Genomic DNA, 24288 nt, shown 5'->3' on the forward strand with positions numbered 1-24288 from the left:
TTCCATAATTGGATTGACTTACTGTTTTTCTCTCCCCACACTGAAAAAATCCATCTTCCAACTTGGCATTTTGTAAAACCACTTAATCTGGGGACTTCCAGGGAAAACGGAATGTCACTTCCTGGAGACAAATGGCTTGCTTAGATCTAATTAAGTTCACTTCCGTTCCAGTTTCAAGCCACATTCTTGCTGACTCCTCTCTGCTTGCAGCTCTCCAGAGCCACCCGCCCCAGTCCACCAAAGGAGGGGCTGAGCCAGCAGGCCATCCACTCCGGCCGCCTGGCCCCCTGCCAGACCAGCCCAGCTCTGCATCCTGGTCCACGTTCTCACAGAGGCTAAGCATTTGAGTTTTGCTTTTGGGGAAAAACTCCCCCCACCTCTCAGTTTTTGTGATTCAGGAGGAATCCACTCCCAGCTCTGGGGGCAAAACATGTGGCCCTAGCCTGGCCATTAGCACATCCTCTATGAATAGGGACTGACTTAGAACTGGATACAGGACACAGTTGGTTCTATCCAAGTGAATCCCAGAACCTGTGCTAGAACAACTGGTCAGAAACTCTCCCTTTTCATTCGACTTCAAATAGGGAGGATATAATTCTAGGGGTCACCACACAGAACTTCACACGGACTCCTACAGGGCAGAAGTCAGAGAGGACAGACAGAAAATAAGTTCCGATGATACTCATGGGAGCTCCTGGATCAAACACTACCTGAAGCTAAAATTATCCCTGACCATTTTTGCAAAGGCTGCCAACAAATCCTCCCACAACACATACACGTTTTTTTCTTAAGCTAGCTCATACTGGATTAAAGTAGCCATCGGCTATTACGATGTCCCCTATCTGGACAGAGTCGTCCACTCAGCCCACTTCAGAAGCCTTCCAACAGAGTCCCACTTTCTAAAACAATCCCTAGTGCACAGCCTGAGTCCATTCAGCTCTCGTTTCTGCTCCTGAGGGCTGGACAGGTGATGGCTATCCCTCACTGCACTGTGCTAGGGAGACAGAGATGCAGTCCTCTACCCTTGGACTCTCAGAGAGTTCCAAAGCAAGCTTTGCCACGGTCGGGGGCATCAGGAAGAGCTGGCTCACTGAAAGTCCCAGACCAGGTGCCCTGGCCGGGGAGGGCTGTGGACTTCTGGAGTGTCCTAGGCCACATGGGCCTTGGTGCCTCCTAACCCCAGACTTGATGGGGGGAGGGGAGGCTATCAGTTGACCTTGGCAAAGGAGGGACCACAGGCTACCCCGACCCAGGCTCATCTGTCTGCCTCCCAAAGGATCCAGAAATTCCCACTTGGTTTGGCGGAAAGACGCTGACCTTTCCCACCTGTTGCTAGTCAGGAGGCCGGGAGTGTGCAGCTCGCTCTTGGTTTTCAGATTCACGCTCAGCATCAGCAGGCGTGTGGGCTTTGGGGACCCAGAACATGAGGACAGGGATAGGCTGGATGCCGGAGCAGAGGCCACCAGGGCTCCTTGTCAGTCAAGTACATCACCCAGCGGAATGCTCGGTGACCCACATTCTCCAGCAGCAAATGTCAGGGCTCCTTCCCATCAGTGTATTCCCTAAGGAGGCCAGAGGCCGCTCTCGGCCCACCCCAGTGCAGGACCGGGCAGCCTCTGCCGAGACCAGTTTCCTTCCTGGCGGCTTCCCTAATCAATCCCGCAGTGGCTCACGGGGGTCGGAATGGTGCTTTCCACTTACGAAGCACTTCTGCCGCCACAACCCCATTTAACCATCTCCCCATCCTAGAAGGCATGGAGAACAGAGACTCTCATTCCGACAGGACAGATAAAGAAGCCCAGGCCTGCGGAGGAGAAGGGACCCTGCTGTGGGTGTGCAGCAGGCTAGGAAAGGATCAAACATCGAGACCCAGCCTTTTGGCTGATAGGCTGGGACTCTCCTCTCCATTCCAATTTTGCTAAACTTTCGTTTCCCCTTGGTAAGGTTTGTGTTGGATTAAGTTGGGAGGGTGGAGCCAGCAAGGGTCAAAGGACAAGTGCTGGTTGACTGCCTGTATCCACGTCCTTTGCCACATATGTCACGACAGCATGCTGGAGGACAGAGACACGTGGAGGGGAGCTGAGGCACGTCTGTCATCCCAGCAAGGCCTGGCGAGACTGGCAGGTGGGTGAGCAACTGAGACCAGGAAACCACTGAGCCACGCTCAGGAAGCCGCTGGCCCTGTGGACTTAGGAGCTAAATGAGTGCTTATTATTTTAAGCCATTGAATTTTCGGGGTTTTTTTACACAGCTTCTCGTAGAAAGGGCTAACAGATGCACCCTCTTCTGGCATGCTAAAAGAAGTGTGCTTTTGTTTGGTGGCAGTGTGCCAGTCCCAAGAGATGACTCACGACTGGGAGGAGCCAAGCAAGGCAATCCCATTCCCACTTGACAGTTTCTAAAGTCGTAGGCATGGACCCAGTGAGCGCTACAGGACCATCTTCCAGAAGGTTCCAGGAAGATTTTCCTCCATAAGGAGCACGAGTCACATGAAGACAATCCCTTTGGCTCCTCCCTTTTCTGTCCTGCTGGGAGCATCATCAGGTTGAAGAGGCGATCGCTGGAGTTAGCAGCGAAACAAGCCCCAGAAAGGCCTGAACCCAGAAATCTTGTCAGAGAGGTGACCGAGTGGTTACTGTGCACGTTGATGTGATTTGCGATGTCTGTTCCCAGCAATCCTAAGGGACACAACCCCCTACACAAACAGCCAGAACAATTCGGGCTCCATGGATCTGAGGACCCGTATGTTGTCCTGCCCCACCGGCCACATCCTGTTCTGGACACACGCCTCTTGCTACCCACAGTTCACTTTCAAAGCTCTATTATTGTTTGAATCCAACCCCAAATCCATCAAGCCAAGTGTCTCTCTGACCAAATGGCTTCTCTCATCGACTTTCGGTTTTTAAAAGTTTTTTGAACAGAAATTTAATTGAGTCAAATGAAAAAATGAGCAAAATTAAATCACAATTAACTATTGCAGGAAAGAATGTATTAGGTGCTGAGTGAAGAGATGAAGATGCAAGTGTCCCCTCTTCTTTCTTTGTAAGCAATTCATCATATTATAGGAGAGTGGTGCCCATTGAGGGGTCACCAAGGGGTCACTGGTCATTCCAGCATGGACGCTGAGGATCCAGTTACACTGGCGAGCAGTCAGAACCAGAGGCTCGGGGCCAGAAGCTCCAGCCTCGGCCTCAGCTCTGAGCAGTTTCCCCAGCGAGGTGCCTGTCATGGAGACACAGCTCACTTTCCTCTTCAAAGCCCCACCCCACCCACCAGTGGAGGCCCAGCAGCGGTTTCTGCCAGGGTCTGCTCTGCCCGCTCTGTGCCCACGACGTCCAAGATGGTCAGCACCCTCTCACATCCCTTCCTCCTCTTCCATTCTGCCCCAATTCCCTTCCAAGCCACCCCTGAAATTCAGGCCTCTTCTGTTCCTGCCAGGAGCAAGATGGCCACCTCCTCTTGAGTCTTCTTGCTCCAGGACTCCCCTCCGGTCCTCCCTGTGAGCTGCTTTGAGAGTTACCTGCTCTCATTATTCGACTCCTTTGTAAAATAACATGGAGGGTCTGCAGCTACTTACAATATCAACTCTGCACCCCGAGGCCCACATTGGACCTCACAGGGCCACAGACACCCTGTTGAGCCGACTTTCCTTCCATGCTGAATCTTCTTCTCGGGCCAGGCTGCCATCTTGATAAGATGCCCACATGGTCCCATCGCCTGCCTTTTGCTCCCGCCATGCCCGCCACCTGTGATGCCCTTCCCAGGCTCCTCCTGGTCCTTCCAGCCACAGGCTCTGCAGCGAGTCTCTCTCCTGCTCTGTAAGTCAGCTCAGACGGACAGGGCCACAGGACCTCGTCCCAAGGCCCCTAGCTCTGACGGCACCCACACGACCCTTGATTCTCAGTGCCGATGGCCTGAGATAACCAGTGACCTCCAGATGGGCACCTACTAGTCTGTAACACGACTGACTACTCAAAAATGAATGAATGAATAGAGAAAGAAGAGATGGGGTAACAAGGTTGTCATTTCTTCACCCTCACACTCTTTCCTGAAATGTTCAACTGGAGTTTCATCCAACTGGATTTCCATTGGAAAAGCATCTACACTGCACCAGGCCCTGTGCCAACCTCAGGGGCGAGTGGTCAGGAGGGGAAATGGGCTCGTAGAGAGACAACATTCATAGCAGGCTGCTGTGCTAGTCAGCTTTTCGTCACTATCACCAGAACTACTCAGAGGAAAGATCTCTTTGGCTCACGGTTTTGGAGGTCTCAGTCGGGGCTCGGCCAGTTCCGCTGCTCTGGGCCTGAGGGAGGCAGGACATCGTGGAGGAAGGGCATGAGGAAGGGCGCTGCTCAGCTCGCAGCAGCCAGGAAGCGGAGAGAGGGGGTGAGAAGAAGGGGCTTGGGACAAGATCAAGTCCGGAGGGCACATCCCAAGTGACTTACTTCCTCCCACGCTGCCTCACCGGCCTACAGTCTCCACCACCTCCTGTGGTCCATTCAGCTATCAGTGGATCAATCCACTGATGAGGTCAGAGCCCTCGTGTGCAGATCAGTTCCCCAAAGCCCCACCTCTGAACCTTGCTGCCTTGGGGACCAAGTTCCCAACCCATGAGACTTTGGGGGACATTCCAGAACCAAACCACAACAGATGTTAGGCCATAAATGCCAAAGTGCTGCAGAAACACTGGAGGTGACCTGGATCTGGCAGGAGTGCTCCTTAATGCCAAGCCCTTGAGTGGGGGGTGGGGCGCTAAGTAGAGGGTGGATCCCTGTTTTCAAGGATCTCCTCTCTCGTGCTTCGGGTTCAGCAGGAACTCAATAGCTGTTTGTAGAATCCAGAGGTAAGCAAACAGCTTTTCTGAGGAACTCACTCCCTCCGATTCCCCGCCCCCCCAGGAGGTAATCAAGGGCCGACACTGAATCAGTCTCCGAGCGCTGGAGGGCTCTTCCAGGCCCGATGCTGCCGCTCTTGACGCGCGGGAACGGCGAGGCCAGATGGGCTAAGTGACTGGCCAAGGTCACTCTCTCTGAAGAGGCCAGATGAAGAAACATCTTGGGACTTGAGTCTTTGGAAAGAGAGAGGAGAGAAGACCCAGCTCCGTGCTGGCTACGAGCATGTGCTTTGGAGGCCAACCGGCCTGCAGGCCCCCGCGGGCTCTGACACTCGCTGGCTGAGTAGCGGCGGGCAGGGCACGTGGCCTCTTTGAGCCTCGGTTTCCTCATTTCTAATTCATTGCTCCACAGAGTTCCCAAGAGTTTACAGGAAATCAAATGAGCTCAGGCCTGCAAACACCCTTGGCTCACGGTGGACCAGGCAGTCTCCCTCTATGCACTGACCTGGAAGCACGCCTCTTCCAAGGCTGGAACATTCTCCAGGCCTGGGTCTGTCCTACAGACCCTGTGAAGATGACAGAGCCTGAAGGGAGAGGCTGGCAGGAGCTCTGCTCTTCCCCTCCTCCAACGGCTTGCACAGGTCCTTTCTGGGACTTTCTGCAGCTCCTTAGCTCTCTCTATAGCTTCACAGACACACTGGTGCAGTGCCCTGTCTGCCCCCCACGATGCAGGCCTCGCTAAGACCGCTGCCTGGGCTTCACTCCTGATGGGGTCCCTGGCTCTCAGCAATGGACAGGGTCCAAAGAGAAGGCCCAGAATGCATTTGCTGGATTTGCTAGTAGATATGTGCTCTGAGCCACCTGAAGGGCCCTGGGCTTGAAAGGTAGGTGGTAACATGTTAGAGTTTTCTGAAAGGCAAGTCTCAGGCTAGATTTGGAGGTCAGTCAGGACTGGGCGAAGAAGGTCCCACTCAGAAGAATGCTGGTGTTAGCTCTAGCTGTTCAGGCTGCATGGGACAGGTGTGAGTCCAGCCTGGGGCCTGCAACTCAGAGCCCAGGTCCCTGTACCTACCTGCTCTGTCATGGAAGATGAGACAAGAGCCCAGTGCCCACTTCAGCAGGTCTGGCCTCAGCTGGGGCCCACAGTCTCATGGGCAGGCTGGGGGTTGGTGTCTGTGTGAGCATAGCTGGGTGTGTACGGGTGTCTTAGTGCCTGAGTGGAGGGAGAGATCAGTGTGCAGCTGGGCACAGATGGAGGAGAATGGGAAGAACTGACCCTCAGTGAGCACTCACTGGGTCCTGGGCACCTGTGTACACCATGCCCTTTCATCTCCACATCTTACAGATGAGGTAACTGAGGCCTAAAGTGGCTACCCAGTCATCGGGTTGGAAAGCTGGATTTGAACCCAGGCAGTTTGGCTCCAGTGCGTACACACTTAACACCAGGCCACCCTTAGTAAGCTCCTCCTGGGAGCACAGAGTGACAGCAGGTGGGTTTGCTTGGGACAGGGCATGAGGCCGTAAGTGCAGCAGTTGAGGGTACAGGCTTGGGTGCAGGTGTGGCTGAAGGTGGGGTGCAGGTGAGAGTGCAGGGGGTGCAGGTGGGGTACAGGTGAGGGTGCAGGTGAGGTGTGGGTGGGGTGCAGGTGGGGTGGGGTGCAGGTATGCATGCTGGGCCAGGCTGGGTACCACGTGCAGAGCTGAGCACTCATGCTGCGGGGTCTTGGGGTGGCAGTGTGGGTAGGCGTGAGGCAGGCGTGAGGTGGGCTGAGGCTGAGCGAGGTGCGAGGCTGTGGTGCCTGGGAGTGTGTGCTTGTGAGGGCGAGCACTGGTGTGGCCAGGTGAAGCTGGGACTGGACGCAGGGCAGTCTCTTCCCCAGGGGTGGCTGTGTTAAGTGAGCAGGTCAGAGCCCCATCCTCCATGCCCCAGCCTGGCCAAGACCAGCCAGGCCCTGTCACCCACCTGTACTGTCGTCATAGACCACGGTGGCCGACCGCCACTTGAGGTACTGGACCAGGTCAAGGATGGCATGGCTGAGAGAGGCGTAGTCGGGATAGAGGTTCACGTAGAAGGTGTCCTTGTTGTCCAGCGGGTGGTGCTTCCAGCGCAGCTGGATGTGGGGCACCTCCAGGGCGTTGCAGATGGACTGGACGGCATTGGTGCAGGAGCCCTGTGATGGCCCGAAGATGGCCACCACGCCCAGGGCCAGCTGGTCACAGGCTGCAAGAGAGGGACGGCAGCACAGGGGTCAGTGCTGGGGGCCATGGGCACCGGGAGGCAGTGGGAAAGCCAGCTGGGCCCCTGGGAAGGCAGACAGCGGACAATCTCCTGCTCTGAAAGAAGGAGGGGTCCTGAAAGCCTCTCCCCCATCTGATCAGAGGAAGTGGGGAGACATGAGGGCAGGGCCCGGACCTCAGCGGCACTCCTGGCACGGACGTGAGGTCACCTGCGATGCTCTCGTCAGGTGCTTTGGGGACCGAGAAGCAAAGGGGCCGAAGGGGCTCCCGGCTGGAGGGGCTCCCGCTCCAACCTCCAGCCCGACCTTCCTGGGCTCACCTCTCCCTCGGCGTCACCATCTGGACACCAGGATGCACCGTGGATCGACGTGTCCAAGCATGACCCCTCTTTTCCTCCCAGCCTTCACGGCTCAGCAAAGGGCACCTCCACAGCCCCGCACCCTCAGGCCCCAGGCCCTACTTTTGTGGTGACACCCACCCTTCTCTTGTATCCCACGCCCCCGTCCGTCAGCTCCTGCCACTCCGCCTTCAAAACCTGCTGCCCTCTGACCACTTCTGCCCCCACCCCATGCCCACCCGGCCCGAGCTGCCACCCTCATTCACGTCCTTTACGGCAGAAGCTCAGCCACCCTCCCTGCTGTCCATTCTGCAGCTCGGGTGAGCCTCTCATGACACGCAGTAGATGGTGCGACTCCTTTGCTCCAAGGGTTCCCGTCTCAGGCACCGTCAATGCCAAAATCCTTCCAGAGTCCACAGAAGACCTACTTACTGCAGCTCGTCCCCCTCTCAGTCCCCACTACCACTGCCACTTTTCTGGCTTTGTCTCTCAGTCTTTCCTCCTTTACTCTCAGCACTCAAACCCTTGTTTCCATGATGTTCCTGAAACACAGGAAGCACTCACCTGCCTCAGGGCCTTTGCATTTGCTGCTCCTCTGGCCAGAAGGCTCCACCCTCAGATACCTGTGACTCTGTCTCTCCCTTCCCTTGGACCTTTGCATTTGTCTTATTAAGGAGGCCACCACTACCGTGATAGCAAGCCCAGGCCTAGCTCACTAAGTGCCCCATGACCCTGCTTTATTTATTTCTTTATTAAATGGTCACCAGCTGGCCTTCTTCTTCTACTGCAATGTAAGCTCAAAGAGGCAATGGCCTGATCTCCATTGTTTATTGCTGCACCCACAGTGCTTATCAAACATCCAAATGCTGAATGAATGCAGAATTGGTGCCTTCAAACCTTTCATGCTCTTGGGGCGGCCCAAGGTCAGACAGCAGACGCTTTGTACTTTTTTGGGATGGTCCTACATCGGTGGGCTCAGCTGAGCCTCGAATGAGCAGACCCGGAATAGCCGGGGCTCAGGGCAGGGATTTTGCCTAAAGATCTGTATAGAGGGGGCCTCTCAGGCACATTCGGGGTGGGGGAGTCCCAGGGGCTCACCCCTTTCTTCTCATATTCTGTCTCCATCGCCCTTCCCACTCCCTACCCAGAGGAGTTGAGTGTGTGACTTAGACCCAGGCCAACCACTCATTGACGTCCCTTCGGTCATGGTCATGTGGCCAGTCAGAGCCAATAGGGTGCATGAGACCTCTCCCCTGGGAAAGGGGCTCTTCCCTGGGAGCAAGATCTGCTTGCAGTAGCTGACTGGTGCTCATTCAGAAAGTGCGGCGCTTGTTCGTGAGCAGTCATTGCGGAAGGGAGCAGAGTTGAGGGAGGGAAAGAAACAGGAGCCCCAGGTCAAGCGAGTTCCTGAATTTTGAACCAATGCATTCTCTTTGTGCTTAAGCCATTTAGTTTTTTTATTTTTTATTTTTGGTACTGGAGATTGAACTCAGGGTCACTCGACCACTGAGCCACATCCCCAGTCCTATTTGGTATTTTATTTAGAGACAGGGTCTCACTGAGTTGCTTAGCGCCTCGCTGTTGCTGAGGCTGGCTTTGAACTCGTGATCCTCCTGCCTCAGCCTCCTGAGCCGCTGGGATTACAGGTGTGCGCCGCTGTGCCCAGCACCATTTAGGTTTTGTTTCTGCTTCTTGCAACCGTCAGAAGTGCATCAAGACGGCAGGAGCAATTCCAGCCTGGGCTCATGGGAACAGCAGGGTGCACACACACAGAGGCGCCCAGAACCAATGTAGGAGGGCGTGAGACAGAGCGCCTAAGCATCTATCCCCCGTGGAACACGCACATTCTGGCTCCCTCCGGCGCCTCTGGGAGCGACCTGGGCATGGCCCCGCTGCTAAGATTTATGGGGCCCAGAGTCAGAGTACCCCTGGAGATCCCATGCCAGGGGCTAAATATTTTAATGTGAATCAAGCTAACAAACTGTTAAACGAAATGTGTCCTTTCCTCCTATCTTGATAAACGTGCCTTCTTAGCAGCCAGCAAGGTTGGGCGGGAATGGGGACATCTCCCACACAGTGTAGGAAGAGGTGGCACCTGGCTCCCAGCCTGCCCTTCAGTTTGACCATGGGCTCCATCCTGAACCACAGGGCCTCTCTCTTCCATGTGGACACCCCAGCCTTTCTATCTGAGCACCGTCTGCAGACAGTGGCCCCTTGTTCACCCCTTGGGTCCTGGAAGTGTGGCTCTCCCTCTGGAGAACAGACCCAGGTCAGAGGGTCATGCCCTGGAAATGGGCTCAGGACCAGCTGAGCAAGGAATCAGGGTTCTAGATAGTTAGAGCAAAGTCCAGAAGGCTCCTGGTGGGCCCATGGGCTTGGTCCCACTGACCCTGTCCTGGGAGAAGAGGCTGACCAGAGGAGAGAGTGGCCCCTCCAGAGCACAGAGTTGTACCAAGGGATGCAGGGACACAGTGTAGATCAGAATCCAGCAGAATGGGTGAAGACACCCATCGCCCCTGCTGCCTCCTGGAAATGGGAGGCATTGTGTGAAATGGTTATTTTTCCTGAAACCTGAACTTCTCCCAAGAACGTCAGGGAACACCATTTATGGCCTAGGCGAAGGCTAACACAGGGTGGGAGGCAGCGGGGACTGTCAGGAGTCTTCTGGAACCACCTGGGACAAGGGGCAGGCTAGCAGCAGGTCGGCACGGAGGGCGACCCAGGGTTTCTTGTGACCGATGCCAAGTGCAGGGGGAGGCCAGGCAGTGCCACGGATGGTGGCTTCCTGGCGCTCCACTGTTCTGGGACTGGAGGCCAGAATCAGGCAGGGAAGCACTGTCCGTCCCTGCTTGAGCCTCGGGCGGCCAGCTGTGTGCGTGAGCATGTGAGAAACGGTCCCCAGGGCGAACGAATGCTTCACACGCACAGCCCGGCTCTGCGGGCCAGTTGTCAGAAGCAGGGCACCTTCTCTCTGCAGCCCTCTTCCCGGGGAGGCCGGGCACCTGCCCCTCCATCCTGTCTCCTCCGGAGTGGGAGCTCCTGAGGGAAGAGGCCACTTGTGACTCACTCTCTAGCTACAGAGACCGGATACCAAGAGGGAGGAGATGGTGACAGAGAGTGACAGCCACCAGGCTGGGCCCCTCCCGCTTGCCCAAGCCTGAGGCCACCTTCCCAAATCGGTGTCTTTCCTGTTCGCTGTCTTACCTGCCGGGAACCTTCGGCTGTCCAGGTCTCTGTCCAGCTCTTCCTGTCTCCATTCTCCTTTGCCGGAGGCTGTTTGGACTGAACCCTTGGGGCAAGGCCGTGGTCTCCCGCCCTCCCTGGCGGTTTCTAGGTTTCTCCCTTTCATCCGTGCTGGGGAGCGTCCAGCAAGCGCCTTTCCGCAGATGCCTCCGAGCCACCCTCCCCAGGCCCACGCCCGCATCCCGCCCAGTGCCCAGTGGCGGAAGGCAGCCAGTGCAAGGTGCAGAGGCAGCCCTGATGCAGGGGGCCGCCGGGGTGACAAGGGAGAGGGTGGTTCTGATTCTGACTCGACTGTTGGGATAAGGACAGCAGTCACGGAGAAGACCGTGTCTGGAGGCTGAGGCAGTAACGATGGCGGTGTCCCTGAGGGTGGAATTGACAGTGACGCTGTGACAGCCACGTGGGACGCTGCTGTCGGTGTTGGTGTCGACGAGGACGAGGACCTCCAGGCCATAAGAGCAGTGGCGGTGATGACAGCAGGTGGGACGACAGTGATCGTGATAGACAGGATGTGGGGATGCTGGCGACATATCAGAGGGATGGAGGCTGGGGATGATAGAGACGCGGTTGTCGTGGTGGCCATGGTGACGAGGACCGTAGGGGTGGTGACGCTGGCCTTGGGTCCAGCAGAGGTGATAACAATTTGACGGTGTTGGTAGGAGGGTGATGAGGAAGGAGACGTCACCATGACAGCCAGGAAGGACGCCGTATTGGCGCTGGAGGGCTTGGGGACGGCCAGGACCCTGCTGCTGTGCAGTGATGGCAGAGGGCGGCAGGGGAGCCTGGTGGTGCTGGTGTCAGTGCAGGTGACGCTGCATGGCTGGTGACGCCATCAGGGTGGTGCGATGGACAGGTGTTGACAGAGGCGACCATGCGGGCAATGCCACTTCATTCCGAGTGTGGCAGGGGACGGCAGTCTCTTTCCACTCTCCTTCCTGTCCTCTCCGCATTCCTTCCGTCCTCTGAGGATCTTCTAGCCTGGAAGGTCAACCGCTGCCCCACAGGACCAGGGCGGGGGTGCTAGCAGCTGCAGCAGCAGCAGCAGCAGTGGCTTTACCGCCAGATGTTTCCAGGGCAGCAGCCAGCCCTGCTTCTGGCAGCCCGAGCACACACTGCAGTAATTACATTATTTGTGGCTTCAATTTGGAATCCATTTTCTGGTCATTTTACAGTAACTCAGTGGTTCACAGTCATTGCAGGAGTCCAGGGCCTGAATGCATGGCCCCCACCCCTGCCTCCATGGCAATTGTAGTTATAGCAAAAATTATCCCAATCAATTTATGTCTTAAAAGGAATTGAGCAGCCCAGAGAATAAGTGAAGGCAGAGGAGCCTGAGCAGCCCTGGCGATTCCAGGCCCACGCCGGTCGGACTTGGAAGAGAACACAGGCGCTCCCTGGGTTCCTGGCTCAGAACTGCCTGGCAGTCACTCAGCTTTTAATTTTTCACAAAACATTTCAAAATAAAGACAATAAGTGAAAGTCCCTTTTGATTGGGAAAAGCCTCCTGGGCCTCAAGCCCGGGGGGTGGGGTGGGGGAGCTAATTCAACCAGAGCGGGTGGGGCAGGCGGTGCCAGGCTCTGAGCCTCTGTGTCCCCTCAGTCCACGTGGCCTAAGGTGGCTGGATTCAGCTGGGGGAGATAGCAGTGACAGGAACATCCATGTAGGGAAAATGAATTATCACTGGATTAATCAGAATCAGGCCCGAGTGCACTCCCTTGGAAGAGTCCTAACGCTGCTCCTGAGAAATGCAACTTAAAAACCAAAGATCAGAAGGAAAAATAAAGATCCCGGGGACATCTGGCTCCCGGAGGGACGGAGGGTGCCCGCTGGGAGCATTATGGAGAGGAGAAATTCCTCTGGGGTCAGGCGGCATTGCTTCATCCACAGCAGAAGAGTGTTATCTACCGCTTATTATTAAAAACCGAGATGCAAGATAGTAAAGCGAGCTAATCCTAAGCACATACTTGTATGAATTTTCCCTATCGCCGCACTCATCTGTCAGGTCCTCGTGGATCCTGAGCTACGGAGATCAAGGCGCAGCACGTTCTCAACACCCAGGAGGGTTCTCTCCTGCCCCGTTCCTGGCGATACCCACTCAAATACCCACCTTTCTTTCATTCTGCGTTACGTCCCCGAGGTTCCTCCATGACGTTCTGTGTAGCAGAAGCTTGTTCTATTGCATTGCTGATTAAAATCCCATTGTAGAACTCCACCCCAATACTTCCATCCTTCTGTGGATGGGCCCTTAACCTTAATTTATTTCTGACTTTGGGTGATTATCATTGAAAGTGGCTAGGAACATCCTTGCAGGCAAAAGATTTAGTTGATACCATCAAAAGGTTCTGCAGAGAAGCGCATGTTTTCTCTTCCACCTCCACAGATCATAGAGATAAGCACGGAAGATAAAAACAAAAGAGCTGCTAGAAGAAAACAGGGAGACCATCTTCAGGACCTCAGGATAGACAAGAACTTCTCAGAGACAAGAGACATTAGCCACAAGGGAAAATATTAACAAACTGGGCTTCTTTAAATTAAGGACTTTGCTCCTCAAAAGGTATCACTAAGCAGTGTAAAGGCAAGCCTGTGTACAATGGCTGTATGACATTTATCTCTAACAAAGGACTCTTATCTAGAACATATAAAGAGCGCCTACAAACCAACAAGAAAATGACAAGCAACTCAACCAATTGGAAGGGAAAAAAGAGAGAGAAAATTGTTGGGGGGCTTGGGTGAGACTCAGTGGTGGAGCAGCTGCCCAGCATGCAAGAGGCTCTGGGTTTGATCCCCTGCATTGCAGGGTGGGTGGGGTGGGGAGGCAAACAGCTCCAAAGAGCATTCCCAAAAGAGAATATTTTCAGGAGGGAGGGAAGAAGTGTTGGGGAGTGATATTGGCCAAACTATATTGATCTATTGTGTGCACGCACAAATACATGATAACAAATTCCACCATTTTGTACGAATATAATGCACCAATAAAAAATGTGAGAGGGAAAAAAAGAATATTCAAACAACCTTTTAGGATAAGCAAAAATACTCCACCTCTTTAGTCATCAGGAAAAATACAAAATAAAACCACCATGAGATTACCCTTTCATAAACCACCAGAAGAGCCCAAATTAAAAAATAAACCGACTTCACCAAGCGTTGGTGAGGCTGTGGAGCAGCGGCAGGTCCCACCCTGTGGGGAACCCTGCAGAAAACCATGTGGCTGAACCTGTGCGCATCCTAGGACCCCGCACGTCCACCCCCAAGTACCCATGGGGACACGTGTGTGCCAAAAGACACCCGCCAGCACGCCCCCGGCAGACTGCGGGGAACACATCAAGGGGCAATGGAAATGAAACGGGTTTTGACACAGGGTGGGGTGGTCTAGAGCTTGGTGGGGGCGGTCCAGAGCTTGGTGGGTGCGGTCCAGAGCTTGGTGGGGGTGATCTAGAGCTTGGCGGGGGTGATGGAGCCTTTGGAACTGGCTTAAGCAGGTTTTGTTTCTTATAACCAAATGCTCCCGGGTCAGCCAGGGCTCCGCCTCCCTCTCCTGTTCATCTTCTGCAACTCACGGTCCTGCCATTGCTGTAGCCACACTAGACACAAGTTCTGTGGTGTCAGGGACTGGTCACCTCTGCCCTGGCCACTCTGAGATCCCCAACACCCAGTGGATGCTCACTCACAAGGGCTTCTCAAGTGTATAAACTGGCCTGCTTCAAATAACACGACCACTGTGCTTCCTGCTTTGGCCCTCGCCGAGGTCTTACCCAGCATCCTTCAAAGTGTGACTCAGTCGCTCCTCCTCCAGGAAGCCCTCCTGCCCGGCCACCACACCCCTGTGATCTTCCCTTGCTTCAGGCCGGTCTAGCTACTGACTTAGCTTCCTACCCTCTTGGGTAGGACTGTAGAGGGCACAGCCTTGCTTCCTGCAGGGATCAGAAGGAGCGGTTTTTGTTCAGAGGGGTTCACACACTGGGAATCCATTCATTTTTTTTCATCAGATCAAAATACCATATTGCTTTTGGGCCTCCCATGTGCAGGTCCATGGGAGTTTCTGTAGTGGATCAGTAAAAAGACAAGTCAGACTCACAGACTAGTGGACAAGATGGACAATCCCCCACCCCCACCAGCCCCCTCCACAGGATTGTGAAAGAAAAGCCCAGGGTGTTATAAATATGAAAGGAGACCTGGCCTCATCTGGGGAAGTATCTAAGAAGAAGAATGAGTTAGCTAGTCGAGGGCAGGGCAGGAGTGAGATGGGGGTGAAAGAACTACAAGCAGAGAGACCATGTGCAAAGGCCCTGAGGTGGAATGTAGGGCTAGAATCTAGAACCCAGAGGTTAAGAGACCAAGTGGCCCCTTAATGGGTGTCTGATGATGGATGATTTGTAAAAGGGACCCATTCAAGGTTTTAAGCAAAAAAGTCATGTGGTTGGTATAGGGTAGGGAGGAGCTGTGGCTTTGGTCACCTGGGAGCCTAGGCTGGACTTTGAGGAGCTGGGGGCTTTTGTCTGTGGCCTGCTGCAGGCAACCTGTTCCATGTTAGGTGGGACTATACATTACTGGAGGAAGCCCCCTGGGAAGGCTGAGGTGCTGCCTGGGCCCCCTGCTGGGAAGCCCCCTGGGTTGAACTGCAGCACACCACCAAGGAGGCACCGTGTTATTGTAGTGATTTTCAGAAACACTGGACTGACAACCCAGCCCTTTGGGTTTGCTGGACCCACGTGGGCCTCGTGTTCTGACTCTGGGCATTTGTTCTGGATCCTGACCTTTTTATGGAGCAGTTTTGGTTGAGTGTAGTCATTTCTAGCCTGAGGAGGCTGGACAGTGGGTGTCAGCATGGACCCTCAGCAGGAAGGTGGATACTTCACTGCGTAGCACTGGCTGCAGGGCATGCTGGGAAGAGGGCGGGAGGACTCGGGCAGGGAGGAGGGCTGATGGGCAGAGCGAGGCTCTTCCAGGCTGATGTAGGCTGGCTCTGAGATTCAAAAACGCAAACGGAACCGAGCTCCATGTCAGGGAGCCTCTGACCTTCCACACAGAAGCCTCTGGAGCAGCGGGCAGGGCGGGCCCCAACCGTGGAGAGGCCCTGTAGCAGACAGGTCCTGTCTTGACCTTCAGCACATGGAGGGCAAGGGAGCCAAGCGTAACAGGGGCAATACCTGGCGTAACTATAGTGCCAGACACTTACTTCCCTGACTACTTTACCAGGCATACCCATTTCACAGATGAGGAAACTGAGGCATAGGATATTTTGTCCAAGGCCACACAACTACAGTCCAGGTAGTCGACTCCAAGACCAGTCTGTGCTCCCCTTCCTGCTGAGATGCTCACCCACAATGGAGCTTTGGAAACTAGAACCAGCAGTAAGGAGCGTCTAGATGGGTCTGCACGTGTGAGCCCAGGAGATGCAGTGCCCTGGACTGGGACAAAATCATCTATGATTACAAACTGGGAGCTCTTTAGAAGACAAGGATCTCCTGTGGATGGTCCCAGTCGGTCCAAAAATGCATGGGTGACGCGGTACCCTAGGCTTGGCTGGCGGGGTAATGATAGGCAATGAGTCTCAGGCCCCCGTGCCCCGACCCACGTCATTCATTCACTGATTCATTCAACCATCACTGCACTGGGCAACTGCTACACGCCAGTCTTACGGGTGCCAGGGGTCCCTGTCCATTATCAAGAGAGAGTCTTCTTTTCGGAGGTGCTGGGGAAAATGGAAAAGACGCTAAACACACATTTATTTAACTAAAAATTGTGATAAGGGCTTTGAAGAGGAAAAGTGAGAGGCCATGTATCATATTCCAGGAAGGATGACCGCGTCATTTTGGGAATGAGATTCCTTAGGCTTGAGAATTTTAAGCAGAATTACATGGAAATCGCAGGTTCTATGGAAGCTATTTCCAGAGTTATCTAAGCCTTGAAGATATATTTGAATTAAATATATATGTAAAAATACAGTTCATATATGCAGCCTCCCTTGGCATCAGCGGGGAATTGGTTCCAGGACCCCTGAGGAAACCCAAATCTGCAGCTGCGCAAGTCTTTTCTATAAAATGCACAGTATTTGCATATATCCTACCCACATCCTCCCAGAATCTTTAAGTCAACTCCAGATTACTTGTAATACCCAGTACAGTGCCAATGCTACGTGAATAGTGGTTACATGCGACTGGGGGAAAAAATGAGAAGAAAAAAAAATCTGCCTGTGTTCAGCAGAGATGCCGTTGTTTGTCTGTCCCCTGCGTATTTTTGATGTGTGGTTGGCTGTACCATGGATATGGAGTCAGCCGTCGATAAGGAGGGCCGATGGTGTGTGCGGGGTATGCATGAGTGTGTGTGTGTGTTTTAAGCAGTAACACAAAGCACACCACCGCCCTCAAATAGGTGTCCACAAGTCACCTTCCTTGTGCGTGCGAGGACCTGGAGTCGCTGGTGTTTATTTTTACCACTTCTTCTAATTAGGAGAGATCCGCCACAACACTGGTTTGTATTTTACTTTTTAAAAATCCAGGTGTGGGAAATCGGATTGATCACAACTCCTTTTTTTTTTTTTTATCACTTAGGATTTTCTTCTTCTTGTGCAGCAGTCACAACTCATTTCTAGAAAATACTGAATAATGAGGTCCCATGTCAGACTCCCAGGGTCATTCGTAACCTCTGGGGTCAGTGGCCGCAGGCATTGAAGCAGCTGTGTTGTTTTTCTTGTCTTTTTACAGCAAATAGATGTTGCACATTCAAACTTGCATGTTATCTATTTTATGTGTATTTCACATATTGATATTTTGGGTGGGATTTTGATGAAAGACAAACGCTTCCCAAGCAAGGTGACTCTAGTCAATAATAATGTGTTGTTTATTCAAAATCACAAGCTCCCTTGCTCGACAAGCACTGTGCCACTGAGCTACATCCTTAGCCCAAAAGAGAATTTCGAATGTTCTCACCGCAAGGAAATGATAAATGCTTGGACTGATAGCACGCTAATTACTCTGATGTGATCATATCGCAATGCATACATGTATCAAAACATCACACTATGCCCCCAAAATACCTACAATTATTATTTGTCAGTTAAAAATAAAATAAAACTGAGAAGAAACAAGTTAGAAAGCCTCAGCTTTGGTGGGGCAGTGCTGGAGACCCACAGCCACTGCTTCCTCTCAGGCCCTGGTGCCCTGACGCCTCTCCTGGGTCTCTCCCTCCCTCCCAGCCCCTGACAGTGGCCTGAGTTGACAGACAGCAGCCCGAACTGAACTAGGACTGAGGCAGGAGCCCAGACCATGAGAAAAAGGCCCCAGGCCTGACGCTGGCTGAGCGCTGGCCCATCCCCGGGTGGGCCGAGGACAGCCAGGGGCAGCTCACTCACCCTTCTTGGTGGCCTCAAAGCTGTCGTGGAAGTGAATCCTCTGGATGTCGTAAGTCAAAGTGGTGTTGGGCAGCAGGGTTCTGTTCCTGTTGATGATATTGGCAGAAAATCGAAAGGCGTGCTCCTCGGCGTTCATGACCTGGGCGTTGGGGCCGTCCGCATACTCGAAGATTCCTCCTGCGAGAGATGGGCGAGCAGGATGGGTGGGGAGCAGGGACAGGACAGAGCAAAACTGCTCGGCTCCCAGGGTCTCAAGGACAAGGTCCCCCACCCAGGGTTCAGTGATATCCCGGATAATGGCCACATATACAAACCGTGCCAGGGCATAGGATCTATGAAAGTCCTCCGGGGGTGCCTGTCACCCCATAGCAAATTCCTGATAACAGAGCCGAGCAGACCAAAATAATCAACCTATGAATATTGCTATGAAAAATTCTCAGTAGGGATCTGGCAAGTATAATCTACCAGAATATCACAAGGATAACATACCATGACCATTCCAGAAATGTAAGACTGGTTCAATACCAAGAAATCCATGACTATCATTCCACCACATCGATAGTTCAAAGGAGGAAAAAAAAATGATCAACTTACAAAATGCAGGAAGTCATTTGAAAAAAATCCAATATCTACTGCTATTAAGAACGCTTGATAAAACAGCAGCAGAAAAGACACTTCTTGAAGCACCTGGAGCTCACATCAGCCTTTAATATCACACTAACTAATATCTAGTGAAGGGGGGGGGGGGCAGGCTGTGGGTGAAGATTCACACTGTACCAGTAACCAACCAGACAAGGCAGAAAATGAATTCAGAGGCACAGCTTTTGTTAAGAAATACATTCTTATTTGCAAATAATGTCCCCTCAAAAGCCCTGAAATTATTCTGCAGCCATGAGAACAAGTAAGAGCTGGTCAACTAAATGACCAGTTAAAACAGATTAATAGTATTTCTTTATATTAGCGACAACCAGTTGGAAGACAGCAGCAAAAAACTTTCCTTTACAATATCAGCCCAAATATTCATTAGCAAATAACCAACCACATAAGAAGTGTACGATTGCAGTTTTTTTTTTTTTTTTTTTTTTTTTAATGACAAAAACAAATAAAAACACCTCCAGTGGGAGGTGTAAACATGGTCTTTGCTGGGCCTGGTCGTGCACACACCTATAATCCCAGTGACCTGGGAGGCTGAGGCAGGAGGATCACAAGTTCAAGGCCGGCCTCAGCAACTTAGCAAGGCCCCAAGCAACTTGTGAGACCCTGTCTCAAAAAATAAATAGATAAGTCATAATAACACACAAAAAGGACTGGGGATGTAAAGTGTCCCTGGGTTCAATGTCCAGGACCAAGACACACACACAAACAAAACAACCACCACAACAAACAGAGCCTTCAATGAGCAGGCATGGCATGCTCCTGGGCAGCAAGGTTCAAGGTGCTCATTTTCACCAAATAAATTTTTCAGTTTAATTCAATTCCATTAAAGTCGCGGAAGGATTGTTTTTTTCTTTTTCCTGGCAAAATGATTCTCAAATGTACTGGGAAGACTAAACCTAAGATAATGACCAAAACTGCCTTGACAAGAACAATGAAAGGTGACTTGTATTGCCAGACTTTAAAGTCTATTAGTAAATCAAAACAATTAAAACCGCATGGTAAGAGCGCATGAAAACAGAGCAACCTCGAGACAAAGCCCCTGGGGAGAGAGTCAAGACAAGGTCAACACTGAAAGCTCAATAAAGGTGGTTGTTTCCCATTGGTCAGTCAAGAATGAATTATTCATTAATTGTCCTCTGACAATTATTCAATTATTTGGGAAAAATTTTAGACTCCAATCTTAATCCATACATCCAAATAATTCCAGATGGATTAAATATTAAATAGCAAGAAAATAAGAATGAGGGGAAGAGAACACTGTAAAATTAACCAAAAGAGAAAATGTAGGTGAATATTACACAGTCCTGGGGTGGAAAAGGCCTAAGTATTTTAAGAAAGACAGAAACTGTAGAAGAAAGACTGATAACAATACAGAAACTTCTCATCAAAACTTCCATTAACAGCTGGGTATGGTGGCTCCGGAGGCTGAGGCAGGAGGATGAAAGTTCAAAGCCAGCCTGGGCAACTCAGTGAGACCCTGTCTCTAAATAAAATACAAAAAAAGTGCTGGGGATGTGGCTCTGAGTTCAATCCCAGGTATCAAAACCAAAACAAAAAACTACCATAAACAGCATTAAATGAAAAACAATGTACTTGCAGAATAAAGGTCGATGTTCTTATGTTTTTATTTTATAAAAAGCACTTAAACTCAACAAAAAAGACAAAAATGCAAAAGAACAAAAAGAAAAAATGTTCAAATAGGAAGTAGGGACATTTTATAAAACAATAAAAAATACAAATAAGCTATTAATGATTGAAGATATGTGCACCTTTCCTAATAATTAAATAAACTCAATTTAAATCCAGAGTGAGATACTATTTTTTTGCTCCTCTAATTGATTAAGATATAAAACAAACTGTGCAGCCCAACTTTGGCAGGGTTTGGAAATGGACTCTGCTTAACTCTTGGTGGAAGGGGAGACCAGTTCACCTGTCTTGCCTGCAGTCATTAGAAATTTATCAAAGCATTAAATATGTTCGTATCTTTGACTCAATACTTAGATTTCTAGAAATTCATTTCAAAAATGGGCACACCCATCACGTATGGGGAAGGAGATCTAGAGTCGTCCAATAAGATAAATGGTAAATAAGTAGGAGTATATCTATATAACAGCAAAAATGTAACAATATGCTGGACATAGTGGTGCACACCCATAATCCCAGAGGCTTGGGAGGCTGAGGCAGGAGGATTGCAAGTTCAAAGCCAGCCTTGGCAACTAAGCGAGGACCCTTAGCAACTTGGGGAAACTGTCTCTAAATAAAAACTAAAAAAGGGCTGGGGATGTGGCTCTGTAGTTGAGTGCCCCTGAGTTCAATCTCTAATACCAAAAAGAGTAATGATATAGAAAATATCCATGATCTATTTTTAAATGAACAATGAAGGTGTTTGCAAGAAACATAGTCAGACTCTACCTTAGAAGACAGGAGGAGGAACTTAAATCATTAACATGAGAATCAAAGGAGACATGGCTTATTGTTTCAATGTTTTTAAAAAAAATTTTCCAATAAACCTTTATTCTTTTAAAAATTCAACTGTATCAAGGCTTTATTTACATTCCACAAGATTCACCTGCTCTAAGTATACAGTGAGTCACGTGACCATCACCATCATCCAGTGTTCTGACTTTCCCATAACCTAATATGACCCTGTGTGACAATTTCTAGTCACCCATCATTTTCACTCCTGCGCCCAGAAACCACTAACTTACTTTCCATCTGCAGAGATTTGTCTTTTCCTAACATTTCATATAAATGGAATCATGCAATGTGTGTTCCTTTGCTTTTGGCTTCGTGTACTTAGTTGTCTGAGGTTTATCAATATTGCAGCATGTATCAGCACCTCATTCCTCTTTATTGCTAAATATTATTACTTTGGATGGATGTACTACATTTTATGTATCCACCCACCAGTTGATGGGTATTTGGCTGGTTTTAATGGCTTTTTGGAAATTTAAAAAACATAGGGGTTTCCAGTTTCTGGTCTGATAGCTCAGGAGCTGGAAGCTGACACTCCATGCTACAAAATAAAAAGCAGAACGAACTAAAACATGAACAACCGTCCTTGGATCTAGGAGAGAAGCGAGGCACCAGGGCAAACCACTCTTTCCCAAGTTGGAGAGGCAGTGAATGGAGAGAACTGTAACTGCTCAGGGGAGAAATCTCCAAGGGAGCCAGCAGGAAAATCCAAGTGCGATTGACACGTTGCTGGACGCTCAGGGTGGACAGGCCTGAGAGACAGAAACTCCAGCGCACCTATTGGTTAGGTCCCCGCACTTCTGTGCGTGTCACCCTGGCGCTCGACCAGGCCCTTGCAGTGACTGTTGGAGAGCAATCCTCGCGCGCCGAGGGCAGTGGGTGGGACGGGGCGGGGCGTGCAGCGCTCCCCGCCTCCCGCCCTCCCACCGCGCTTCTGGGCGGGGCTCTTTGCAGCTCTTTCCTTTACCTGGCACAGCTTGTCAGGCTATCAGGAAAAAGATTACAGGGCAAACTCAATGGCAAAAAGTACCATTTGAAGTGACAGAGCATGAGCACCAGATTGTGATGTGGCAGGGATGTTGGAACCATCAGAGGAGGAGGCAGAAGAAGTGTGATTCATTTTCTACAAGTGCCCCTGGAAGAAGCGGACGGCAGGTAGGTGCACTGTGCCAGACATAAAGAATGCCTGCCATGGGCTCTTTAGTAGATGGAATGTGGCTAAGGACAGAATTCCCGAGCTTGAGAAAATCTCAATGGAAATCTCCAAAACTGAGAAGCAAGAAAAGACTGGAGGAGGAGGAGGGCAACAGAAGAGAATACCCAAGAACGCTGGGTCAACCAAGGACAAAAGTCATCCAGCCATAAATGAGGCTAGCGGAAGGAGGAGAGAGGCAGGAACAGGGTGATATTCCAAACGAGAATTTCCCCCAAATTAATGTTAGGCACCAAACCACAGGTCTAGGATGCTCGGAAAATACCAAGTAGGATAAATGCCCCTGATATGACACCTAGGGAAATAATTTCCAAACAACAGAAAACCAAGATTTTATTTATATATATATACATATATATGACTCCTGAGAGAAGCAAGAGGGAAAATGCACCTTATTTACAGGAGGGTAAAGATAAAAAATTACATCTGCCTTCTCAGAAACCATGCAAGCAAGAAAAGAGAGGAGTGAAATATTTATGGAGAGTTAAAAACAACAACAACAACAACAACAAAAACACCCCACCAACCTTGAATCTCTGCCTTGAAAAATTATCCTTCAAATGTGAGGAGAAATAAAGATGTTCTTAGACAAACAAAAATGGAGGGAATTTGCTGCCAGTGGACCTGTATGCAGGATATGTCAAGAGACGCGCTTTAGAGAGAAGGTAAATGATGTAGGTCAGAGAGACGGCTCTCTATATGCAGAGGAAAAACAATGGAGGGAGAAAATCAGGGTAAAATTTTAAAAATCACTTTTCTTATTTTTAATTATCTAACAGATAACACTTTGTTTAAAATAATCATGGTAACAGTGTGTTCATATATAAACACTTATGCATGTTTGTGTATTAGCAACGCAGGACAGCACTGATATCCTGTGGGAGGAAGGAATATCACTATAAGGTCATAGCACTGTAGGTGGCGAGTGTTGTTTGAGAGAGGACCTGGATTAGTTGTAAGTGTACATTTTAAACTCCACGGCAACTACAAAATGAGAAGTATAACTGAAATGCTAAAAGAGGAGAGGAAGTGGAGTCATAAAATACGCTCAGTGAAATCCACAAAAGGGAGAAAAAAAGGAAAAGAACAAAATAGGAACGAAGGTCAGGATAACCCATAGAAAACACTAGCAAATATGGTAAATATTAATACAACCATATCCATTCTCATTTTAAACATCGATGTTCTAAATATATGAATTAAAAGACAGATTGTCGGAGTGGATAAAAAAAAAACCAGGATCAGACTATATATGTCTGCAAGAAACCTACTTTAAGTATAAAGACATTGAGATGAAAAGTAAATGATTGGACGATTTAGTCCTGAAATGCAAGACTCATTAAAACTATAGAAATCGATCACAGAGTTATAGCACATTAACAGAATAAAGGCAAAATCCCCATGTGATCATCCTGATCAATGCAGAAAAGGCAATGACAAATTCAACACACTTTCATGATTAAAGAAAAAAGCTTAATAAACTAGGAATAGAAGGAAATTATCTCAATATAATAAAAGTCACGTATGAAAAACCCAGAGCAAACATCATATTTAGTGATGAAAGACTGAACACTTTACTTTGGTATCAATACCAGGGATGAGGGAAGGATGTCAACTTTCACCAGTTCTCTTCAATATAGCACTGGGAGTTCTAGCCAGAGCAATTAGGCAAGAAAAGAAATAAAAGGCATTTAAATGGAAAAGGAAGAGGTAAAATTATCTGCTTGCCAATGATAAGATCTTTATGTAGAAAATCCTCAGTGTTCCACGAAAACTCTTAGAATTAATAAATTCAGTAAAGTATCTTATTACAAAGTCAATACATAAAAATCAGTTGCAGTTCTATATTCATATAATGAACTATCTGAAAAGGATATTACAAAAACAATTTTATTTACAATAGCACCAAAAAGAATAAAATACTTACAAATTAACTTAA

General features: G+C 50.2%; 1 protein-coding gene across 2 annotated transcripts in view; it reads right to left on the minus strand.

Annotated features, from left to right (window-relative positions):
* The window catches only part of GRIK3 (glutamate ionotropic receptor kainate type subunit 3), a 207548-nt gene that overhangs the window by 64718 nt on the left and 118542 nt on the right, over positions 1-24288 (minus strand). For both annotated transcript variants that reach the window (XM_079100875.1, XM_079100876.1), the window contains exons 2-3: positions 18005-18181; positions 6798-7055 (exon numbers count right to left, since the gene is read on the minus strand). In XM_079100875.1, the coding sequence (XP_078957001.1) occupies positions 6798-7055; positions 18005-18181 (435 nt within the window). The remainder of the gene's footprint in view (positions 1-6797; positions 7056-18004; positions 18182-24288) is intronic.

Source organism: Sciurus vulgaris (genome assembly GCF_902686455.1).
Source record: "Sciurus vulgaris genome assembly, chromosome: 1".
Lineage (NCBI taxonomy): Eukaryota > Metazoa > Chordata > Mammalia > Rodentia > Sciuridae > Sciurus > Sciurus vulgaris.